Below are 19,578 nucleotides of genomic sequence, written 5' to 3'. Positions count from 1 at the left end.
ACAACCCCTATTCTCATTTAAAAAAATCATTGATTACGTCATCACGCCCAGAAGGATGACGTCACTAGTATACCATATATGCCACAATATCATAACTTATAAATAAAAATCGACCTGTTTCAGGTTTTTTCCTTAAAGTCGCCGGTTTACGAAATAACGAATTTATTCCTTTCATTTGCACCATACTGTATACACAGGCAACGGTGGAAAATAGTGTCGCGCACGGGTGATTAGAAATTAAAAAACAAAGGAGTTTTGAATCCTGTATTGAAAAAATCTCCTCGAGATTTCATCAATCGATGTCTAAAGAATATATACCTACCTTGGCAACATTCAAATTTTAAGTTTAAGTCAAAAAAACCTAAAAAAAACTTTGTTCCATGCAAAAAAATAATTTTAGGAAAAAAAACGTTTAAAAAATTGTTGACCCACTTTTGGTCCTGGCAACATGCAAATTTGTTAAAAGGGGTCCTTTTTGAGTAAAATTTTTGAGTCCTTTTTGACTATATATGATTTTGACACTTCCCAAAAGTAGATAAACTTTTCGATGAATATATTTCCGATTGGTGTTGAGATTTTCCAGGTTTAAAAAATAGTTTTTTCGATTGGAGTTCGAGTCGTGAGTAATACGAGTAAGTCTACATCTTCACCTACAACAATATTTGTATTTCCTCTACGGCTGTTGCAATTATCATTACGTCAGCATCATTATTAGCTTGTTTTACCATAATATTTTCAGCAGTAACCGTTTCTTTCAGCATTGAAATGAATCGAGATTTGCTGTATTTGCAAGAAATTTCTGTTGACTGCTAGATACTGTCATGGATTGATCAAATAAAATATTAGAAGATGAAGATGTTGCTGAAGTTCTACGACGTTGTTCTGCAGCTTTAATATTTCTCGTAAAATCATTATAGCCATCAAATACGACAGTAACTCTACGACTAAAATGTCGCCGTACATACTGAACGTATTTATCTAAGATAACGTTGAATGTTTCTTAGTCCATGTGGTGAGACCGCTCCCGTCTGAAAAAATTTCTGATTCATTTTATTTGTGGATTCCTCTTCAAAAATGTCCCCTTTAAACAAATCAGAAGGGTGCCGGGCAGAAATTGTTTAAACAATTTTTTTAAACAAATACAAAAGATCTCCTTTTTTGCTCTGTTATATATTTTTTAGGTTTTTTTAGGTCATTATAAACAAGAAAGATATCTTGTGATTTTTCTGAAAAATTGATAATTTTCGGGTAATAGGCGATTTAAAATCTGAAAAATGCGAAAAATACGCATCTTCATGGCTTAAAACACATTTAAATTAGTATTTTTGAGGTTGCCAGACACTTAAATTGAAGCTTAAACATTCAGTTTCAAGATTCTGAAGAGTGATCGGGTCTAACCTTAATTGAATCTTTTATTTCAGAAAGGGGTCAAGTCACAAGTATCTACTTTTGAGAAAATCAAGTTTACACACTGTTTACATTCAACAAACAATCACTTTATATAAAATAAAAATTGTACCTAACAACTTGGAGTATTTGTCAAAAAGTGTTGTATTTTTTAAAAATGTATCTTGTTAATTTGTTTAAGAAAAAAAATTAAGTTTTTCCACTCATTTTGTCAAGATTTATCATTTGACCCCTTTCTGAAATAAACGATTCAATTTAGATAGTTGTTTTTTAATTGGTTTTTTGCCGGTGCGGCGCGCTCTATTTCAACAATCTCCTATTTTTTGAAGTTATTCTTCTTTAGGCGCGATTCGATTGAGAGTAAAATTTTTCATAAATCTGCGCGCTTGCGCACACAGACGGTATGTCGTTCGTTGCTAATCTTTCAAGATAGGTATGTATGTATCTGTATCCACGCAAATAAGTCATTAAAAGAATATATTAGTGTTTTTAGTAAATGTATTATTTATTATAATTCTTGTGTTTTTGGATTTGTGTTCCTCTGTAGTAAAATAATAAAATATTATGTAGGTATAACATTTTTACAGTCTATTTGTCGCCGTGTTGTGTAATTATATCCGAAACTTACGTGTCAATCACAAGGACCTCGATGGAGTAGTTGGTAGGGCGTTAGATCCGAGATCGGAAGGTCGTGGGTTTCAATCCTGGGCGATTCATATTTTTTTTTATTTTTGGTTGTTTTAATAAAAAATTTTTGAAAGTGGTAGATAAGAAAGTTAGTTTAATATTTAAATAAAATACAAATAACCTGTTAAGTATATTTAATTCGTTGAAATTACCTATATAATAGAAGAATAACTTCTTACGTGCGTACAAAGTACACAACACATTCTTTTATTTCCAAAAAAATTTTTTTTTTAGATTATATGGGACATTCTAAATAAAATAAGTTTCTTGTCATTTTTCTCAAAAGTTAATAGTTTTAAAGTTATAAGCGATTTAAAATCCGAAAATGCGTATTTTTGCATTTTTCGGATTTTAAATCGCTTATATCTTTAAAACTATTAAGTTTTGAGAAAAATGACAAAAAACCTATTTTATTTAGAATGTCCCAAATAATCTTAAAAAAATATTTTTCGGGGGACAATAGGATATTTTTGAAATAGAGTGCGCCGTACCGGCAAAAAAATCGGATGAACACGCATAATTAAAAATTAAATAAAAATTGTGTAAATTAAAGTTAGACCCGATCACTCTTCAGAATCTTAAAAAAGAATACCTTTCGAGGTATTTTTAAAAAACCCTCCAAAGAAGTCGGTTGTTTCGTCGAAAAACTCAAGCGCGAATGACTCTAAAAATATTAGTTTTACGAAGAAAATGTAAAAAGCATTTTTTTCTTAGAATTACATTTTACATCGATTTGCATGGTTAAAATGTAATCAAAAATTCCCACTCCCGAGATGGGTGGGATGATATAGAAAATTATCCTTGGACTATTCCCTACCTTCTGTGAAAATTTCAAGTAAATTCATGCTGGACGAAAAACTTTCGAGCCAAAACAGTGGCGGGTCGGCAGTGCCGACCCACACATTTATGGACTATAGATTTTTTTAAATATATAAGTTAATCGGAGTGGATAATATTCGTTCCTGTGAAATAAAAAAATATCTGTGAGATAATACAGACTAAATTTTATTCATTGTTTTTAAGAGAATTCGATCGATCCGATACGTTAAGTGATCCCTGTGCGCTGTGCGTAAGAGACTTTTCAAATTAATGATCCTAGCCAGCCATACACCCGACTGCGATTATGTGAATTCAAGGCCCCCTTCGGCTAGCCGTACCCGGATTGACCATTTGCTTGTACTAAGACGCTATGGAATATTAGCCGATAGGCAACCAATTATACATTCCCCGTATTTATTTGAATGACAAGTACGGCAGAAAAACAATCTGCCGAGAGCAGCGGTGATCTGTAAACGGCAACAAGAAACGTACTTATGACCAGGGCGCATCTGTAAAAATATTAGTAACATTAATTTGGACGTTGAGAGGTGACTCATACTTGTTTGCAGAAATTGCTTGAAAATAACTCATATAATAATATTTGAGTTATCCTTCCACTCAAAAAGGTCCGGAACATTGTTTAAATAACCAAAATGTCAAAAATGAAGGAAAAATTCGATTAATTTCTTCATTTTTTGATTATAACTTTAAAAGTATTCATTTTCCAGAAAAGTTGCACTGACATAAAAGTTGCGTAATTAAATTTGCTGCAATATAAGATTAGCTAAAAATTTTAAAAATTGTCACCCTTGTTGCAAAATAGCAATAAATGCGAAAAAATCATACAAAACACGTATTCGCATTTTACGTTTTTCAACCGTTTATGCTACACTTAGAACCTTCATAAGTTTACCCAGAAAAACTACATCATATAATAAAACAATACTGTGAAGTTCATTAAAATCGGTTCAATAGATTTTGCAAGATAAATTTTGCAATCCAGCTTTCGCAAAAAAATTCATTTTTTCAAAATGTTGCAGAACTGAAAATAAAGCAGACAGTAAGTTGAATTTATTTTTACGTATAGAAGAATACTGTACCTTTCTTCTATATGTAAAAAAATTCAACTTGCTATCTGCTTTATTGTCAGTACAGCAACATTTTGAAAAAATTAATTCTTTTTGCAAAAGCTGGATTGCAAAATGTATTGAATCGATCTTAATGAAATTTACAGTATTGTTTTATTATATCATAAAGGTTTTCTGGTTAAAATATGAAGGTCGTAAGTGTAGCATACACTGAATGCGTAAAATGGTTGAAAAGCGTAAAATGCGAATAATTATTTTTTGTTTTTTTACGCAATTATTGCTGTTTTGCAACAAGGATGACACTTTTTAAAATTATTAACCAATCCTATATTGTAGGAAATTTAATTAACCAACTTTTATGTCAGTGTAACTTTTCTCAGAAGTGAATACTTTGAAAGTTAAAATCAACAACGAAGAAAAAAATCGATTTTTTTCTTCATTTTTTGACATTTTGATTATTTCAACAATGTTCTGGACCTTTTCGAGTGGAAGGATAACTCAATTATTATTTCCAAAGAATTTTCAAAATATCTATGTTCATTAAAAATTCTCCATCATTCTTTAATAAAATAGAATAAGAAAATGGATTACTTAACAGTTTTATATGCTGATCTAAATATTTTTGGAAGGTGGGATAAGTTACAAAATATGTTTAATTTTATATACTGAAATTCATTAGGTATAACAAACTGTTCCCGAATTTAATAAATTATTGTGCTCAAATGTGGGCAAATTCTGAATCAAATGAACGGGATTTCTCTTGTCTCAAAAGAGTCAAAACGTATTGTCGAAACACCAAGAAACAAGAGAGAATGTCAAACTTGTCTCAAATGTCAATAGAAAAAAACTTTTAAAACCTCTCCAAAACAATAATAAATTTTACAATGACGTTATAACCCATTTTGCTACTTCGAAACAACATAGACTAGAGTTAATTTATAAACAAGTTTACAAAAAAAAACAAAAAAAAATAAAAAAAAACAAAAACCGAAAATCTATAAAATTGAAGCCTTTTAATTAGATGGCATACCTATCTGAGGAGGCAAAGCCTTGCCGACCCTGTCCCTAAAGCCACGAGCCGCCACTGAGCCAAAATGTTTTATTTGCTGGCCTATAAACCAAAAATAATTCTGTATCAAATAATATAATTACAAGTTGATTTTAAATTTTTTTCTACATAATTTAAAAACAAAGAAGGAAAAATAATCACAGAAGAATAAGAAATGATTAAAAGATGGCGGAAACACTTCTAAGAATTATTAACTACCACAAAAGAGGATAGGAATGAAGAAAACAGTAAAGCGAGGTAGTGTCGCTTTAAGAACAGAGGACAAGTATCGAGATAACAATCAAAGCAATAGGCAAACTTAAAAACGGAATGCGGCCCGACACGACCATATAGGTATCACCGGAAATTCTGAAAAACATGGGAATGAAAGGTATACAAAAATTAGCCGAAATATTCAAAGAAGCATGTAAACAAGAAACAATACCGAAGACTGGGAGATAGGGGTAATATAGCCGATATTCCGATATAATATATAGAAAGGAGACCCCAAATATTGTAACAACTATCGAGGAATTACACTGTTATGCTCTTCACTCAAAGTCTATGAAACAATACTAACGTGAAATTCACACTGGGATTATAGTACGGTTAAGATAGGAATGCGCATTCAGTGTTGCCACAGTTCCTGTGCGACTCTCTTGAGAGAGCAATCAACAACTGGTGAAGACTGACAACCCTGTGCGTTTATTCCCCGTTAGAAATGTATCCCTATCTTAGCCGTACTGAATTCTCGGTGTGAATTTCTCAATAGAAGAAAAGCTCAGAAACATTACAGAAACTACTTTAAATAAAGCACAGAGCGGCTTTAGAAAGGCACTTGGAGTACAAGATCATATTTTCAATGTAAAACAAATCATTGAAAAAATGTTACTGTCTAAAAACAAAGCATATATGGCCTTCATAGATCTGGAAAAGGCATTCGACAGGGTAAAAGACAAACTGTGTGGGACAGCTTGATAAGAAGAGGTGTTGACGATAAACTAGTTAAAACATCAAAAGTCTATACAGTGATAAGCGCAATAATAACCGGCAAAATAACGCAAAAGGTGCAAAACATATTAACTTGTGAGATAAAAAGAGATGAACCTAGTGGAGGTGTTAAATTTAGCGATAGTAACTTATAGATTGACATTATATTGATTGTTTCCCATCTTTAGACATATGTCAGTCACAGTGACAGTTTTAATTGACATACTCCTCTGATACGTCTAAAGGTGGAAAACAATCAATATAATGTCAATTTATATGTTACTATCACTAAATTTAACAACTCTACTAGTTTTATTTCTTTTTTTCTCACAATTTAATGTGTTTTCCATCTTTTGCACTATTTTGCCAGTTATTAGCGCGCTCATCACTGTAATAAGAGAAATGGGAACTACATAATACATAAAAACATGAACAGGATTCGAAACAACTGATGAACTAAGGCAATGAGGTATCATGAGCCCAACACTCTTCAAATCCTTATGGACGAAATCATGAAAGAATCCACATAGCAACTACAGAAATTTCGCATCTCGGAATGTGCATTCGCAGATGACCTTGTCGTAATCTTTTTGTTACTTGAAATTCTTCTGATAAAGTGTTATTTAGTTTTATTTTTGATGTTGCTTTATTGTATAATTGTTTGACAGCGGCGAATATGAGCTAAAATTCAGTCATTATTTTTTAGATATTCCTGACATACCTGGAGCTAAGGACAAATTAAAATCGCTAATTGGTGAAGGAACTCAATTAGATGCTACTTTTAAAAGCTATGACGAAGAGACTACCATATATCAAGTTGTAGTTCCAGATATATATGCTAAATTAAAGAAGTAGACTTTAACGACAGCAACTTTTTGACGAGAGGTTAATTGCAACATTGGGCTCCATTAACTGCGCATGTGTCCAGTTATGATAATGACAGCTTTGCTTTTGGCGGGGAGAGACAATTTAAAAGCATTATAAGAGGTTATTCCTTGGACATTTCCATAGCTTTTTAAATTCTTTAAATTAACAAAAGCCTGTAGTTTGTGTAACCTGCGAAAAGATATTTACCTAGTAGACAATCAAATTACACCTTTACCTTACCCTTAATTACCCTAATTTTCATCGTCCAAAATATTTGATGCTAAACAGTGTCGAGATGCTCCTTATAGTTTATTTCTCTTTTATTAATGTTATTAATGTTTATTACTGTTATGTACTTTTGACATGTTTACTATATATTATAATACTCTCGTAAATATCTACTTACCTACCAACAAGATATGTATACAAGATGAGAATCTTGTGATTGAAAAAGTCACTGAAAAAATATAAGTGGAGATTTCTGTTTGCTTTTATAATAAATAAGGTTCAAATAGGTATTATTAATTACATTTTAAATATAGTATATTTTGTGGACTCTAAAATAAAACCAACCCAACGCAACCATAACGCCATGCTATAACCTCTCCACAACATAAACAATAAATCCTAATTTTAATAGATATAAAATAAAACTATTTTTCTTTATCAGCTGGCTGTCACGAGACAACGCATGCGTGTTTAATGTAGCCGACTGCTACATTTAACCTATCGTAACTTTTTGTAATCTCAAGTCTTGTTTTTATTAAGTTATGCCTGGTTGCACCAACAGATCTTAAGCTCCAGCTTAGCTAAGCTCTACTTATAGATAAGGCCTCCTTAGTATCACTTACGTTGCAATATAATTTTAGAGTCTTAGCTTATTATCAGTTATGTCTATTATATTATGGTATTCTTATTGTAATATACAGTGCGTCCATAAAGTAACGCATAAATTCATTATTTCGTAAACCGGCGATATTAAGGAAAAATCCCGAAACAGGTCGATTTTTATTTTTAAATTCTGATTTTTTGGCATATATATCATACTGGTGACGTCATCCATCTGGGCATGATGACGTAACCGATGTTTTTTTTTAATGAGAATAGGGGTCAAGTGATAGCTCATTTGAAAGGGTATTCAATTCTCTATTCAATAATATAAACATTAACATATTTTTTATACAAGGTGTTCAAAAAACATTTTTTTAATTAAAATAATTGAGCCAAAAAGAAGAATGTATGTAATTTATTTAATTCAAAATACGTTTTACTGTTGTCAGAAAACAGGAAAAAATGTTTATTTGACAAATAAATGTTGTTTTTCGCTTATATTCAATGTTGAAGCTGCCACCCACCTGTCTCTTGGCAGTTTGAACATTTTGTTTAAACGAAAATCAATGTTTATTTGTCAAATAAAATTTGTTTCTCTTTACTGACAGTAGTAAAATGCATCTTGAATTAAAATAAATTACATATATTCTTCTTTTTGTCTCACTTATTTTATATAAACAAAATGTTTTTTGAACACCCTGTATAAATAATTATGTTAATGTTTATATTATTGGATAGAGAATTGAATACCCTTTCAAATAAGCTATCACATGACCCACGTTCCCATTTAAAAAAATCATCGATTACGTCATCACGCCCAGATGGATGACGTCACTAGTATGATATATATGCCAAAAAATCGTAATTTAAAAATAAAAATCGACCTGTTTCGGAATTTTTCCTTAAAGTCGCCGGTTTACGAAATAACGAATTTATGCGTTACTTTAGGGACGCACTGTATAATTATATTATATTAATTCTTATGATATTCTCGATTTAAGCTTAAGATCTGTTGGTGCAACCGGGCATTAAATTCTTACATTTAATTTTAGTTTACATTATATTTTCCATTCTAGTTTATTAAAAAATTATCGAAATTATGTGTATTTTACTATACCCTGTTTTTAACCCTTTAATGCTGATGACGCCTAAATACGTCATACCTTTACTACTTTCAGGTGCGCATGACGGCTGCAGGCGTCATTTGCAGATATGCACAAAATTCGTTTAGTGGTTAGTATTTGTTTGACTTTGATTGAATCGAGTTTTCTATCGAGTATGTAGATAAAAGTGCTTTTATAATGTCAGTTTAAATTCATATTCTGGGCCTGGATTCCGTGCACTGTAGATATCTACACGTCGCTTTCTATCGATGTCAATTTTCGTAAAAATATTTGAATTTTTAGCTTTAATTGAATTATTTTCTAGTTTTGCTAGGTTATACTCTAATTGATGCTGAAGTGACACTTAGTAAAACAAGAAAATATTTGAATTAAAACTAAAAATTCAAATATATTGACATTGATAGAAAGCGATCGGCGCGATGTCAATATATTTTAATTTTTAGTTTTAATTCAAATATTTTCTTGTTTTAAAGTGTCACTTCAGCATCAATTAGAGTATAACCTAGCAAAACTAGAAAATAATTCAATTAAAGCTAAAAATTCAAATATTTTTACGAAAATTGACATCGATAGAAAGCGACGTGTAGATATCTACAGTGCACTGAATCTAGGCCCTGGACTCCTGAACAATTCCAGGGCCATCTCGACCAAACACTACAAAGTAAATGCAGCGAAAAATCGACTTAGCAGCCAGGTCGCGTTGGGCATATTTCGTCAGCAGTGAAAGAGTTCAACTAGAAGGAGTAAACTCAAAAGACAGATTCACACCCAATAATGTCACTAGAAAAATAACCAGATTCATCTTCTTTTTTGCTTGATCAAGTCGGCCTTCAACGGAAATCCATAAAGATTGTATTATTCAAAATTTCAAATGACGCTCCTGCATGGTGTCCAGAAACTCTGCTTACAAACGAAGACCGAAGATTCCTCAGAATCCTTAAGACGATTTAACCCGATTCACCTATTATGAAAATGCTTCCTATGGGAGCTAGAACTCTTTAACCTTTAACTACTCGCGTATCAAGTTATAACATAACTACACGCGTGGCGTACTTTATACGCCACAAGAAAATACACTTAAAATAGTGCATTTATTTTTTTTTTTGAAAAAAATACACTTAGTTGTTTGTTATAAACATTATTCGGCATCAGCGAATACTTCTCAGTTCTTCTCAGTAAGCGAATTGGGATTTATAACTGGAATCTGATTTCATGATAAATAAAATTACTAATAAAAAAGTTTTTGAAATGTGATGTTTTACACTAGAAAAAGTATTGTTTATAAGGGAGCGTTCAAGTATTACGTAACCCAATTACCAGTAATTGGGTAACCCAAAAGTCCACTGCTGAACATAGGCCTCCTCCCTTTCCAACCACGTCTATCCTGCGCCGCTCTCATCCAGTTTTTATTTATCTTGACATACGTCAAGACTGGGAGGACGCACTGATCAAATACCTTTCTCTTTAGGCATGTGGGCAACTCACTTTTAAAAGTTTCTCTCAGTTTTCCAAATGCTGCCCACCCAAGAACGATTCTTCTTTTTGTGTCTGGTTATCCCTGCCAATCGTAATTTCATGTCCCATGACATGAAATATGTCCAAAACTTACAATAATAATCTTTTATTACTAATTTTACATTTACATTTTCCCTGCTTGGCCCCATCCTTTCATACATTTTTGGCTTCATCCTTTATTGTTCTTCTCATGCATTCTTCTATTTTATCTTTTTTAATAAAAACTTAAAATAAAATAACACATTTATTATTTCAACATTTTATTTTGCTTAGTAAAAATTTTTGTATAACAAATAATATACGATGTTGCCATTAGTTTCGGAAAAATAGTGAAAAAAATGTGTAAAACTTTTTGTTCTTCAACGCCCTGTATCTTGAAAACGCATGCCGTTACAAAAATTTTATACTAAGCAAACCCCAATTATTTTTCAGTTTTTCACTTATCTTGAGAGATCGTGTTACCTTTTTCTGAAATACCCTGTATATATAAGAAGGCACTTACGGAATAAAATTATTTCTGTCCTTGTTTTAATAAATTTTAGAAAACGCTGAGACCCGTAGATTTTCATATATACAAATGTGTACTTTTTAAACATAAATTTAAATGAAATAAATGGCGACTCGATTCTAGTTTTCTGTTGACCTAGATATCAAAATATCAAAAGGCACCGCTGGGAAAATATTCCAAAAATGCGGTTCAGAGAAATTATATGAAACGAGTCTTTGTACTCTCATACAGAGTATGGCATTAGTAAAAATACAAAAATAGACGGTTTAGTTTTGATTTAAATCTGTCTCCTGCCATCCCCCGATAGCGCTATTTCTAGGTCTACCTTTTGTCAAGGAGGCTATGCAAGAAGACAAATTTAAATCAAAACTTCCGTAGTTCTCGGTATACAATAAAACTATACCGGAGTAAGGTTAGAACGCCCTCTAACGGGGAATAAGTGAAATATATTTCACTTATTCCCCGTTAGAGGGCGTTCTAACCTTACTCCGGTATAAATAGTTTTATTGTATACCGAGAACTACGGAAGTTTTGATTTAAATTTGTCTTCTTGCATAGCCTCCTTGACAAAAGGTAGACCTAGAAATAGCGCTATCGGGGGATGGCAGGAGACAGATTTAAATCAAAACTAAACCGTCTATTTTTGTATTTTTATAAATTTAAATGTACAGTGTGATTCATGCAAGCCTACCGTAGTCCATAGCCTTTATTTTTTAACACCCGGTATATTTTTATATTTTTAAAAGCTGCTTAACAATCTGATTTCATGGTCTTTATGAATAATACAGGGTATCATTTAAAATTATAATGTATGGAAACCACTTATGGAATAAAATTGTTTTTGTCATGTGTCATTATTTTAGAAAATTATAAAAACGCTAGGATACGTCAACTTTTAAATTCAACTATGGACTATTTAAACATAAATTTGAATATACAGGATGATTCAAGTCTAGCATAGTCCATTATCTTTAATTTTAATTACACACCCTGTATGTGTATATGTTTGTTTTTAGAAGCTGCTTAACAACCTAATCTTAAAATTGTGTATTATGTAGGGTCTATTATGAATAATGCAAGGTGAAATTTTGAAATTATGTATAATTTTCGTCAAGATATTAATCACATAAAACTTTGAAATTAATAATTCAGGAATCACACTTTAAATAAGGGTATTTTTTTTAAATATCTATCAATTTTCTAAACTAAGTAGGTATCAATATAGTGGGTTTTGTATTTAATGCTTTTTATTTAAAGACATTTTTATATAATTTGAAAATTTGCGTATTTAAAACATTAATGAATACCTACTGCAGAAAACGATTTCAGAAAACATACATGATTTATGAACATGTAGTTCCCTCTGCAACCTCTTAAATCCCATCTGTATCTTTTTATCTTTGGCTGTGGAGAAAGGTCGAGCTAATTATTGCAAACACATGTTACTGTGCTTCATCTGTGTTACAAATTTTAAGATTTTTTCACTTGAATAGGCACTATTGTCCTGTTGTCGGAACATGAGCGGAGCGTGAGAGTGCAACATATACAATGTAAAACAAAAGAAATTCCGTAGTTTTTTTTCATTTAAGTTAAAAAAGAATGTTACGTAACGCGCTGTTCGAACCCCCTCCACCCCATGTAACGCGCCGAGACCCCCCCTCCCCAAGCTGCGTTACGTAATACTTAAACGCTTCCTAAAGAAAAATATATTTTGTGCCATAATGACTAAAAAACAATTGAAATATGTACTTTATTACTACTTATATTACTATAATCGTGGCGTATATTGTCCACCACCGGAAACAACAAATAATAAACTGTAAATTACGATCTTCCCAGAATGCCGATTATAACGAAACTTAAACCAATTGTAAAGCACATTCCAGTGATAGGTTAGATAGATAGACAAGGTCAAAAATCAAATTTTTAAATATATTTGCAGTAGATTTCTTATATCAGGCGTACAAAATACGCCAGCGCGTGTAGTTAAAGGTTAAAGATTGCATCTTGTAATTAGTTTATTTTAAATAACTCCAGAACTCTTCTATTATTTAGAAAAACAAAAACTGCTAAGCCTATTTATCTTCCAGAGATAAATCGATTCCATCAATTGCAAATTTTTTTTACCGGTCATAGGCGTTCGTTTTGGGTAGGACAACGGTTATTTTGTCCATAACTTTTATGCATTTTTGACACTGGGTTATTACATTGTGAGCCATTCTAGTACTACTCTTGTTTAAAGTCGGTAGGATGCACCGTTTTTTTTATTTGAAAAAAAAATTAAAAAAATACGGTGTATTTTACCGGCTTAAAGCAAAAGAGTAATTTTTAGTACTAGAATACCTCATAATTTAATAATCTAGTGTCAAAAATGCTTATTATTAATTATTTAATTATTAAAGACACAAAAGTTATGCGATAAAATAACCGGTGTCCTACCTAAAACTGACGCCGATGACCGGTACTAGAAATTCATAATTTGATGAAATCGATTCATCTCTGGAAGATAAATAAACGTACCAGTTTTCGTTTTTCTAAATAGTTTTTTTTTTAATTTTTTTCAAATTCACAAAATCAAAAATTTTCAAATCTACCTTTTATTACTTTTACTCCTCTAGTACATACTAGAATACATCACAATTTAATAATCCAATGTCAGAAATGTTTAAAAGTTAAAGACAAAAAAGTTATGCGGTAAAATATCCGTTGCCCTGCCCAAAACGGACGCCTATGACCGGTACTAGAAATTCGGAAGTGTTTTATCTCGACGATAAATAGGCGTACCAGTTTTCGTTTTTCTGTATAGAAGCGTTCTGGAGGTATTAAAAAAAACTAATTACAAGACGCCATCCTTAAAGAACTGTAGCTACCATGCGGCCCTTACACGATCAGTATTATTGACAGTATTTGCAACTAATGACAGTGTTATTAATCGTGTAATGAAATATATTGAAGAAATATCTATATATTCTAATATTCGCCATGAGTATTAAGTGGAAGGGATACTGACAGTATACTGATAAAACCATCATTCCGTTCATCATTACTTGCATCAGTCTTCAATTTTTCTATTGTAATAAAGATGTCGCCATCATAGATGTATCGATCGGTATAACAGCTGAAAATTTTAAATGCCTGAAGCATCGGCCAGTTGCGAATAGGGCTTTTCATCGATTGTCATTTATTTCGAGCTTCTGTCATATGTTGTATAAGCTGTGTATAATATTAATATACACGGATTATATGAAATTTGACAGAAGCTCGAAACAAATGACTGTGAATGAAAAGCCCTATAGCGCAATGTTAAATATAACCTATCTTTGACAGATATACTCAATCACAGATGACAGTATCGGCGACGATGTTTGGCGGGATGCTTCATTTCATATGCTAATATTACAGCAATAGATGCTTTCTTTTTTATATTCATTTTGGGACACAAAATGAAAAACACCTTATACGCTGTGAGCTCGTACGTAGAGGGGATATTTACAAATTCGCGAGCGCCAGTAGTGGCAAGTCTGTAAACGTTTACCGGAAATTTGACATAAATGTCAAAGTGATTAATTTAAAATTAAAATTAAAAACATTAATTATAAAAAATATTAGTTGGTTAAAGCTGTGATATATATTTTTACCTTAAATATACTTACGTTTTAAATACTGAATTTAAGTTTTTTTAATGTTCCGTAATATGTAATTATAAATTAATATAATAATATTAGCGCCATCTACACGATAATTGTGAAAGTATCCGAAGTAAGAAATTCATGTTTTATCAATAGAACGTCAAAATGATTAGCAAAATTTAAAAAAAAATCGATTACAATTTAATTACATTTTTGCGTTGTAAATATTAAGCGATAACAATTAAATAATAAATTTAAAAATTACCGGTGAAAGTTGAATTAGTAATCCGCTAGGAGTACCACCAGCGAAGCTCAGAGCGTATACAGTTGAGTGCATGATTCTTTACCCGTGCGTCATCATTTAAAGCATACGAAATAAGTCAGAAATCTATTTCACGCAGCAGTAAGTGACAGAATGTGGCTACTGTTCCGATCACGGATTACATTATAAAATTTAACGTTATCAAATAAATAGAATGTAAAATGTTAGTTTTGCTTTAAAATTTTGGTGCAGCATTACAGCTACGTAATGTCATTAGTGATATTAAATATTTTTTATAATATAAATATTTGACAATAAAATATTTTCTTTTTGTTATTAATTTCACTGTTTCGGAAATTTAAACAAAACCATTCCATAACTGTAAATGAGGTTAACTTTGTGTGTAAATTAATGGCAAGAATACACTTACCATAAAATTTCAAACTTCAATATAAAATTAGTTGTGAAAACAACTTGAGTAGTATAAATAACTTCTAAATGCAAAAACAGGACAAAAAACAGCAAACTGACAGTGACAAGTAAAAAAACCGGGAACGTCATTTGAAAACGTACCCAAGCGTCTTTTTTGTACCTATTTCTTTTCGATGTACTGAGTCTAGCTAGAGCGTTCATAAAAATAACATATATCTTTACTTGATAACAGGATGTATAATAGCTGGTTTGTCGGTTTGCCCTTAGTTTCATGCGTGGAAGACAATGATGCTAGATAAAAAGTACGTGTTTTATCTCCCCAGGCATTAATGACGCACGGGTAAAGAATCCTGGACTCAACTGTAATAAAAGAATTTAGGGTTAAGTCATGCAAAACAAAACAATATCAACGAAAATAGACGGTTCTTTTTCTTTAAGTGACCTGTCATTTGCGAACGTTGCGTTGGAAATTAACATGACAAATCTGATCTTGCTTAAGGCACTTCTGAATAATTGGACTGATGTGAGCCCGAACCACTTCCGCAGACTTTGGAGCCATGAGTGTCTTCTCCTGCCTGGCCCCCGCTTACTGTCTGTTTTCCCCTGAACAATCAACAATCAATTGCACTAGACGGTACTTATCGTGTATCAATATGTGGCCTAGATATTTTTTTGCTTCATTTTCTTTTCCGATTCTGTGGATTACCTCTATGTTGGTGATATGTTCGGTACAGGGTATACGAAGAATGCGTCAGTACATCCACATTTCGAATGCTTCTAGTTTTTCGTGAGCGTCTCTGTCAACGTCCAGGCCTTCACACCATATAGTAAAATCGGAAAAATGTAGCATTTAACTAGACGTAGTCTTAGGGGAAGAGAGAAATCCTTGCTTATGAGGAGCTTTTTCATATTGTTAAATGCTGCTCTAGCTCGGTTATTGCATCTATATTCGTTGACAATATCAATATTACTGACGTTCTCTCTCTCCTGTGGAGCTATTGCCCAAGTCAGGTCCTGGCCTCCCCCAGCATCTGTCTCCAAAGTATCCCTGTCCCTGGCTGCTCTCAGTTATCCACCCTCAATATCTCTTTAGCATTGGTTCTATCAACCTCTTTTTTGATCTTCCTACTGGCCGAAGTCCCACCAAAATTCCCCTAAGCGTTCTACTAAGTGTTTTGTCATTATCCATTCTTATAAGGTGACCTGCCCAGCGCAATCTTTGTATTGTCGCAAAATTTTCTATAGAGGGTTCTTTGTAATATTGATATAACTCATGGTTGAACCTTATCCTTCATACACTGTTGCTATTGATCGTACGCTGGTTTTATATATTTTAAACTTTATTTCCTATGGATGTCTTTTGATCCAAACACCCGAGACAGAGAGGATTGTACTTTGTCAGCAAGCATTATCTGTTTCCGCATTTCCTCTTCCTCGCTGCCGTCCTCAGTTATCTGTACACCCAGGTATGTGAGCTGTTTGACTATTTCAATGTTAGTATCGCCTATTGTCAAATTCTGCAATTTTCGTCGTTTCCTTGCTTGTACATATTAGGTCTTTAATTTTATCTACGTTGACAGCTAGCCCTATTTCTTTCGCCTTTTCTTCAAGCTCCACATAAAGTTCTGTCAGGCCCGGCTCCAGGGGTGGGCGAACTGGGCGGCGATATTTAGGGGCGAGAAATTTTAGAGGACAGCCAATTTTTGAAATTGAAGAAGTAATAAATTCTTTTTTTAATGTTATAAAAAATAAATATTATGAACAAGAGAAGCAACAATGCAACTGTAATAACGAGAATTAAATAAGTGAAACAACAACAATTGCAAGGTTCATTCGACGGGAAATAGACGACACCGCCTTCTTCTTCATCGCATAAGAATAGTGGGACCAGAATAGTGAGGGACGATTCTGATAAAATTTTTCATCACAACAATGGTAATTTTTTAAAGCTTGTTGGGCTCTTTAGAAAAGTTGATTCTGTTTAACAAGATTAATTCTGTTTTACAAGTCAAAACAGAATTTTGAAAATGAATCCTAGAGCGTATTTTGTTCCATGTTTTAGCCATTTATCAACTTAGTCGTGAACGATGCTGCTAAAGCCTCACAGTTTGCAGTTTATTTCTTTTCCTTAAGGACAAAAATTTACAACTTTTTCTCAGCATCTATTCATCGTTGCACTATACTGAAAAATCATATTTTGAGCCTAACATTGAAACCTTTGTCCGAAACTAGATGGGAAAGTAGAATTGATGCAATTGCTCCCATCAGATACCAAATTGAAGAAATCTACGATGCTCTTGTAGAAATCGCTGTCAATAAAAACAACGATAAAGTGGTTGCTCATGAGGTAAGCTGTTTGGCAAATCAAATCCGTGATTTTACCTTTCTTTGCTCTGTGGTAATATGGCATGACATTTTACTTCACATCAACGTAGACAGCAAATCACTGCAGAGTATTGATATGGGAGTGTATCAAGCTGTAAGTATTAAGTCTCAGAAGGGATTTAAAATTCACAGTAATAGCAAGAAAGAAAAAAGTGAAAAGACAATTTGGCTATGAGGCTGAAGATGAAAATATGGACCTAGATCTAGAGACACGATTTAAAATTGATTTGCCCAGGGTGGCAAAATCACTAGGGCCGGGCCTGAGTTCTGTGATGTCCCTTGCGGTTCTTCTCATCAAGTTTACATCATCTTCGTACATTACAATCTGCTTTGACTTATTAAACAATAAGTTTTTTGGGTTTACGGTAATTTTTCTTATAACACGTTACTGACTCAGTAATACTGATCGTGTAACGTCGACCATCAATATTCCGAGTATTGATACAAAGGTGTAGTATGGTATAACTAGACCCAAACCCAGACATCCAAAGTGAAAGTTATCCTCCAACACCAAATTGTTCTCTATGGTCCACATAATGTTCAGAAAAAAGTCACACCATTTTGAGCGTCGGGTTTGGGGTGGAGAGGAGGGAAAAATCGGTAAATTCGTAGTTTTTTACGTTTTTCGTAAATATTTCTAAAACTATACATTTAGCATAAACAACCTTCGATACAAAAATGTTCTACATTAAATTTGAAATAAAAAAGGCCCTATGCATAATCCTTCTAAAATGAACGGTTTCAAAGTTACGGAGGTAGTATAGTATAATTGGTCCAAAAAAAGGCCTGACCTAAACATCCAAAGTAAAAGTTTTCCTCCAACAAGTTCTATATGGTCCACATATTGTTCAGTAAAAAGTTACACCATTTTGAGCGTCCGGTTTGGGGGGAGGGGGAGAAGTCCATAAATTAGTAGTTTTTTTACGTTTTTCGTCAATATTTCTAAAACTATGCTTTAGCGTAAACAATTTTCTATACAAAAATGTTCTACATAAAATTTAAAACAAAAAAGGTCCTATACATAATTGTTATAAAATCAACGGTTCCAGAGTTACGGAGGGTGAAAAGTGGAGGTTTTCGATACTTTTTATATTTTTTGGGCAATTTCCTACTGATTTTCTCTAACAGGATTGGGTTTTATAAATCAAATTTGCTATTTCAGTAGCCGATGGTTTTAGTGATAAGCCCTGAAGAAACGTCAACCTCACCACCCAAAATCATCATCAATTGCCCAAAAAATATAAAAAGTATCGAAAACCTCCACTTTTCACCCTACGTAACTCTGGAGCCTATAACAATTATGTATAGGACCTTTTTTGTTTTAAATTTTATGTAGAACATTTTTGTATAGAATATTTTTTACGCTAAAGCATAGTTTTAGAAATATTGAAGAAAAACGTAAAAAAACTACTAATTTACCGACTTCTCCCCCATCTCCCCCCAAACCTGACGCTCAAAATGGTGTAACTTTTTACTGAACCATATGTGGACCATATAGAACAATTTGGTGTTGAGGAAAACTTTTATTTTTGATGTCTATGTTAGGCCTTTTTTTGGACCAATTATACTATACTACCTCTGTAACTTTGGAACCATTTATTTTAGAAGGATTATGCATTGGACCTTTTTATTTCAAATTTAATGTAGAACACTTTTGTATAGAAGGTTGTTCATGCTAGACCGCATAGTTTTAGAAATATTGACGAAAAACGCAAAAAACTACGAATTTACCGATTTCTCCCCCCTCTCCCCCCCCCCCAAACCCGACGCTCAAAATGGTGTGACTTTTTCTGAAGATTATGTGGACCATATAGAACAATTTGGTGTTGGAGGAGAAGTTTCACTTTGGATGTCTGGGTTATGCCACCTTTTGGATCAATCTTATCATACTAGTGGGGTATACTGATCATCAGTAATATTGATCGTGTAAGGGCCACCTTAGGAGCCATTTTCAGGCTAGGTGAATTGGGTTAAATTTTCTTAATA

At 32.7% G+C, this 19,578-nt stretch overlaps 1 protein-coding gene across 5 annotated transcripts in view; it reads left to right on the top strand.

Annotated features, from left to right (window-relative positions):
• Positions 1-8,835, top strand: part of LOC114333462 (uncharacterized) — a 230,962-nt gene extending 222,127 nt beyond the window's left edge. For all 5 annotated transcript variants that reach the window (XM_050648583.1, XM_050648585.1, XM_050648584.1 and 2 more), the window contains one exon: positions 6,746-8,835. In XM_050648583.1, coding sequence (XP_050504540.1) covers positions 6,746-6,894 — 149 coding nt within the window. In that variant the 3' untranslated portion in view covers positions 6,895-8,835. The remainder of the gene's footprint in view (positions 1-6,745) is intronic.
• Positions 8,836-19,578: the final 10,743 nt, after the last annotated feature.

The sequence above is a fragment of the Diabrotica virgifera genome, chromosome 4 (genome assembly GCF_917563875.1).
Source record: "Diabrotica virgifera virgifera chromosome 4, PGI_DIABVI_V3a".
Classification (NCBI taxonomy): domain Eukaryota; kingdom Metazoa; phylum Arthropoda; class Insecta; order Coleoptera; family Chrysomelidae; genus Diabrotica; species Diabrotica virgifera.
Note: the sequence above shows the minus strand (reverse complement) of the source record. Positions and strands in the feature narration are given on the sequence as shown.